At 45.9% G+C, this 6,000-nt stretch overlaps 1 protein-coding gene across 1 annotated transcript in view; it reads left to right on the top strand.

The window, feature by feature from the left end:
* LRIG1 (leucine-rich repeats and immunoglobulin-like domains 1) overlaps nucleotides 1–6,000 on the top strand; it is a 75,099-nt gene that overhangs the window by 60,505 nt on the left and 8,594 nt on the right. Inside the window, exon 13 of the mRNA XM_014535240.1 lies at nucleotides 662–825. Coding sequence (XP_014390726.1) covers nucleotides 662–825 — 164 coding nt within the window. The remainder of the gene's footprint in view (nucleotides 1–661; nucleotides 826–6,000) is intronic.

The following is a 6,000-nucleotide window of genomic DNA, read 5'->3' as shown; positions in this document are numbered from 1 at the left end:
TGGGCCAGGCCCGCCTCCGAGGAAACACGCAGCCCTGCCCCAGACAAGGGACCGTCGCGTAGAGGTGGCGCCTCCGCAGAGCCGGTGCAGCATGGAGATCGCGGTCCCAGGCCCCCTGCGGCTCCCTTGTTCACCAGGAGCCCTGCTCTCAGGCCCGGAGCGTGAGCGTCCTGGTCACGGCAGAGCGTGGCTGTCGGAGGACATGCAGGCCCGCCTCCGAGGAAACACGCAGCCCTGCCCCAGACAAGGGACCGTCGCGTAGAGGTGGCGCCTCCGCAGAGCCGGTGCAGCATGGAGATCGCGGTCCCAGGCCCCCTGCGGCTCCCTTGTTCACCAGGAGCCCTGCTCTCAGGCCCGGAGCGTGAGCGTCCTGGTCACGGCAGAGCGTGGCTGTCGGAGGACATGTCTGAACGCGGCTGGTGCTGTGCATGTGGTTCTCGGGCCCGCGTCCCAGCGTCACCCAGAGCGTGTTAGATGCAGGGTCGTGGGTCCACCCGGCCTACGCAGCCAGAAGCTGCGTTTTATCAGCATCTCCAGGTGGATGGCCTGTGGCTGCAGAGGGACCGGGAGGGAACCATGCCCATCAACCTGCTGCACGAGCGGCAGAAGCTGACCAGGCGACGGGTCGCTGTGGCGCTGAGCGTGTCTGTTTCTCTTGCAGCCGCATCAGCAGCGAGAGCTTCCTGTGTGACTGCCAGCTCCGGTGGTTGCCCCCGTGGCTGCTGGGCCGGACGCTGCAGGCCTCCGTGACCGCCACCTGCGCCCACCCGGAAGCGCTGCAGGGCCGGAGCATCTTCTCGGTGCCCCCGGAGAGTTTCGTGTGTGGTAAGCCCGTCTGTGGTCGTCTCCCGTGCCGGGCGCGGAGCCAGGAGCTCGTCACGGGGTGGTTCCTGTGACCAGAGCGGTTTCCATCAGCCGCTGGGTGCTGCTTGCCTCCCACGGAAACCACACGTGGTGTTTACGGCCAGGCCGCCTCCTTATGCGGTTCTTGGAGTCCATGCTTTAGGCAGAAGGGAGTGGGGTGGTTCAGTTACAAATCAGAGCAATCAGTTACAGGAAGATAGTTTGTTATTTCAGGAGGGCTCTGGGGCCTGGTGTGGCTGTGGATTTGCTCAGTGTTGGAGCCTGGGTTTTAATGTGTTTCTTTCCAACCCCAAGAATGAAAGGTTAAATGCAGGAAGAATGAGTCCCAGGAGAACACGCGCTGTAGTAAAAATAATTCCTTCATGTTGACTTGCCCTCTTGCTGTTTCTCAAACCACTGAATCTGCACTTGTAGCTTGAAATTCCTTTTCCTTCTGATTGTTGGAACGCAGCTCTTGCCCAGGGGTGGTTGGGCTCCAGCGCAGATAGGAATAATGCAGTGGCCAGGGAGACGTGTTCCGAGAATGACCACTTGTGCTCTGTTCCTGGTCTGTGCTCTGAGCAGGAGCAAAGGGGGTGGGGGGTCCCAGGCCTGCCTGGAGCAGCTGGGCCAGCAGGAGTCCAGCTGCCTCCATCGCTCCTCCCCGTCGGCTCGAGCTCCGGTCCCTGCTCTGGTGATCATAACCAGGAGCACCCCTAGTGATATGGGGGCCCCTGTGGGCTACTTCTTGGTCCTACATTGTGCGCACAGTCATAGCCGTGTGCCCGCCCACCTTTCTCCCGATCAGTCCAGCACAGCCTTAAAGACCCTGCCAACGCGGTAGCAGCTTTTCTTACTGATCAGTCTCCCGGGAGCTCCGTGCAGAAGGTGGGGTGCACGTGGCTCCCACCCCTGGGGCAGATGGCTGTGTGCCTAGTGCTCCTCAGGGCCTGGTCCTTAGGGTGCCAGAATGGTCAGAGCTCTCTGAGGTCGAGTGCTCTGCCCTCTCTCCCTCTCCTTTCCCTTTATATGTCGCATGTAGCCTCCAGCCTGTGGCCCTGGCATGTTCTGGGCTGTAGCACCTCTTACCCCCTGGGGCTCCCACCCAGGCGTCATCGGGTGTGGGTGGGAGCCATGGAAACACTGGCAGAGAGCAAAGGTGCAAGCTCTGTAGATGTGAGCATCGCACCCACTAGAGGGATCACAGGAATCAGTTCAGATAACAAGTGAGGGTGCGGGTGGGGAGAGACAGAGCCCCCTGTGGTGGGGGCAGGAATGGTGCAGCCGCTTGCAGACAGTCTGTCAGTTCCTCAAACAACCAAACAGCAATCCTACTCTTAGCTCTCTACTCAGAGAGATGGAAACAGACGTCCACATGGACACCTGTGCACGAAGGTTCATAGCAACAGGACTTGGAATAGCCAAAAGTGGAGCTAACCCAGTGCCCACCAAGTGATGAATGGATAGATAAAATCTGGCGTAGCCATGCAGTGGAATATCATTGGGCCATAAAAGCACAGATGAACCTCACGAAAGACCAGATGTTGTAGGATTGCGGTCACATGAATAGGAAAACCAGTGCAGGTGGCAAGCAGATTAGTGGTTGCTGAGGGCTGGAGGGAAGGTGGTAGAAGGGATGGTAGCCAACAGGTATGGGGTTTCTTTTGGAGGTGGTGAAAATGTTTTTAAAATCGACTGTGATGATGGTTGCACATATTTGTGAATATAGTAAAAACCATAGAATTATATACTTTAAACAGGTGAATTCTATTTCAATAAAGCTATTTTTTAAAGATAAATAGAATTTTTATACCATAAAATTCACCCCTGTAAAGTGTACAATTCGGTGGTTTTTAGAATACTGAAAAGTTGTGTAACCCTCACTACTAATTCTAAAAGGCTTTCATCACCCCTAAATGTGCTCCATGTCCCAGGCCCGCAGCCGCTGCTCTACTTCCATCTCTCTGTTTTATGTATTCTTGATGGTTCATGTAAACGGAGCCTTACAATATGTGGTCTTTTGTGCCTGGCTTGTTTCACAGCATAATTTTTTAGCATGTATCAGTACTTCATTCTTATAAATGGCTGAATAATAATCCATTGTATGGATATACATGTTATTTATCCATTATCAATGATGGACATTTAGTTTGTTCCTCTTTTTTGGTTTTTGTAAACAATGCTGCTATGAATATTTGTGTCCAAGTTTTGTGTGAATTCTTTTGGGTACATAAGTAGGAGTGGAATTGCTGGGTCAAATGGCAACTCTGTTTTACTTTTTGAGGAACTGCCAACTGTTTTCCAAAGTGGCTGCATCATTTCATAGCCACCAACAGTGTATGAGGGTTTTGATTTTTCCACGTCCTTGTCAGCATTTGTTACTTCTTAATTTATCTATAATAGTTGATGCGAAGTGGATTTTCAGTGTGCATTTTTTTTGCACTATATATATTTTTTAATTCTCACTCGAGGATATGTTTTTCATTGATTTTAGAGAAGTGGGGGGTTGGGGAGAAAGAAACACCAATCAGTTGCTTCCCACACATTCCTCAACGGGGGATTGAACCCACACCCTGAGTATGTGCGCTGACCAGGAATCGAACCCACCACCTTTCAGTGTACAGGACGATACTCCAACCAACAGCCACACTGGCCAGAGCTCATTGTGGTTTGATTTGCATTTCCCTAATGACTGATGTTGATCATGTTTTCATATGGTCATTGAACACACACACACACACACACACACACACAAAATCTGCTTTGGAATAACGGCTGTTTAGATCCTTTGCTTATGTTTGTCTTTTTATTGAGCTGAAAAGTTCTTTATTATCGAGATACTAGACCCTCATCAGATATATGCCTTGCCAATATTTTATCCCAACCTGTGCATTATTTTTCCATTTTTTGATGGTTGAGGCACAAAGGTTTTAAATTTTGATAAAGTCCAGTTTCTCTATTTTTTCTTCTGTCATTTCCATTTTTGGTGTCAGAGCTAAGAAACTGCTGCCTAAGGCAAGGCCACAGAACCTTTTCTTCTAAGAGTTTTATGATTTTAGTTGCCACATAGACCTCACTTTTGTTTTTTTGAAGAATAATTTGACTATTGTTCACTTGCATTTCCCTATAAAGTTTTGGATCAGCTTGTCAACCTCTGCAGTCGAAACAATTGGCATTTTGAAATAGGGATTCCATTGAACCTGTACATTAATTTGGGGAGTATTGCTGTCTTAATATTAATTCATGAAAATGGGATGGCTTTTTGTGTGTTTGTTGTTGTTTTGTAGCTCTTCCGTAATTTCTTTCAGTGGTGTTTTGTGGTTTTCATTGTACACATTTTAAAAATTCTTTCTGGAGCTATTTTAAATGGTATTCTTGATTTCATTTTTAAAGTTTCATTGCTAGTGCATAGAAATGCAATTGAATTTTATATCTTGATCTTGTATCCTGTAACTGTGTTGAAATAATTTATTAGTTCTAATAGTTTTTCAGTAAATTCCTTAGGTTTTCTTTATATGTGATCATGCCATTTGGAAAAAGATAGTTTTACTTCTTTTCCAGTCTGGCTGTCTTTTACTTATTTATTTTTGCCTAATTGCTCTGGCTAGAATCTCCAGTACATTATTCAGTAGAAGTGATGAGGGTAGACATCCTTGTCTTTTTTCCTGCTCTTAGGGGGAAACATTCAGTCTTTCACCATTAAGTCTGATGTTAGCTGTGGATTTTTCTTAGATGACCTTTATCAAGTTGTGGAAGTTCCCTTCTATTTATGATTTGTTCATAAAAACATTTCAGCTTTTCTCATGAAAGGGTGTTGGGTTTTGCCAGATGCTTTTTTTGCACCTGTTGATGCAATCAGGTGGGTTTTACCTTTATTTTTTTGATAATGGTGTAATGCCTTGATTTGTGGATGTTAAACCAACCTTGTATTGCTGGGATAAATCCAGCTTGTTCATGCTGTATGATTCTTTTTACATGTTGTGGGATTTGTTTTGCTAGTATATTTGTTGAGGATTTTGTTGAGTTTTCACTTGTAAAGGTCTGTACTTTTTTTTGTTTGTGGTGATGTTTTTGTCTGCTTTGTTAACAGATAAAATACTTGCCTCAGAGAATGAAGTTGGGAAGTCTTCCCTCCTAATACGTTTTTGGGGAAGAGTTTATAAAGATTGCTGATAATCCTTCTTTAAATGTTTGGTAAAGTTCAACAGTAGTACCTTTTAGGTCTGGGCTTTTCTTTGTGGGAAGTTTTAAAATTATTAATTCAGTCTGTTTACTTGTTAGAACTATTCAAATTATACATTTCTTCTCCAGTCAGTTTTGGTAGCTTGTGTCTTTCTCAGAATTTGTGCATTTCAAACTGGTTGTCTAGTTTGTGGGCAGTTATTCACAGTAGCCCCTGTATTCTTGTTCATTGCTGTGAAGTTGGTAGTAATGTCCCTTCTTTAATTCCAAATTTTGAGTCTTCTCCTTTGTGCTCTTACCCTTTTATTTCAGCCTGAATGGTTTCCTTCTGTGTTTCTTGTAAAGTAGGTCTGGCAGCAATGAATTGTCTCAGGTTTTTTTTTTTTTCTTTTTCTAAACCTGAGAATAATTTACTTTCGCCTTCATTTTTGAAAGGATGGTTTTGCTGGATGTAGGATCCTTATTTGACATTCTCTCTCTTTCAGTACTTTGACTATGTGTTCCTGCTGCCTTTGACCTCTATAGTTCTGGTGAGAGATTAGCTGTCACTGTTACCAAGGTCCCTTGTGTGTGATGAGTTGCTGTCCTCGCTGCTTTCAAGATTCTCTGTTGGCAGCTTGACTGATGCCCTTGGGTGTGGTCTCTGAATTTATTCTATTTGGAGTTTGCTGAGCTTCTTGGATGTGTAGATGCATGTTTTTCACCAACTATGGAAAGTTTGGGGCCATTATTTCTTCAAATATTCTTTCTGCTGCTTTTCTTTCTTCTTAGACTCCCAGTATTTGCATGCTTAGTGCTATCTCACAGGCCTCTGTGGCTCTCTTCACTTTTCTTCATTCTTCCTTTGTGATGTTTCTCAGACTGGATTATCTCAATTGACCTGTTTCAAGTTTACTGACTTTCTTCTGCCCACTTAGCTTGGCTCTTGAGCCCTTCTAGTGAGTTTTCCATTTCAGTTATTGTGCTTTTAAACTC

This window comes from Myotis brandtii, unplaced genomic scaffold (assembly GCF_000412655.1).
Source record: "Myotis brandtii unplaced genomic scaffold, ASM41265v1 scaffold140, whole genome shotgun sequence".
Taxonomy (NCBI): domain Eukaryota; kingdom Metazoa; phylum Chordata; class Mammalia; order Chiroptera; family Vespertilionidae; genus Myotis; species Myotis brandtii.
Note: the sequence above shows the minus strand (reverse complement) of the source record. Positions and strands in the feature narration are given on the sequence as shown.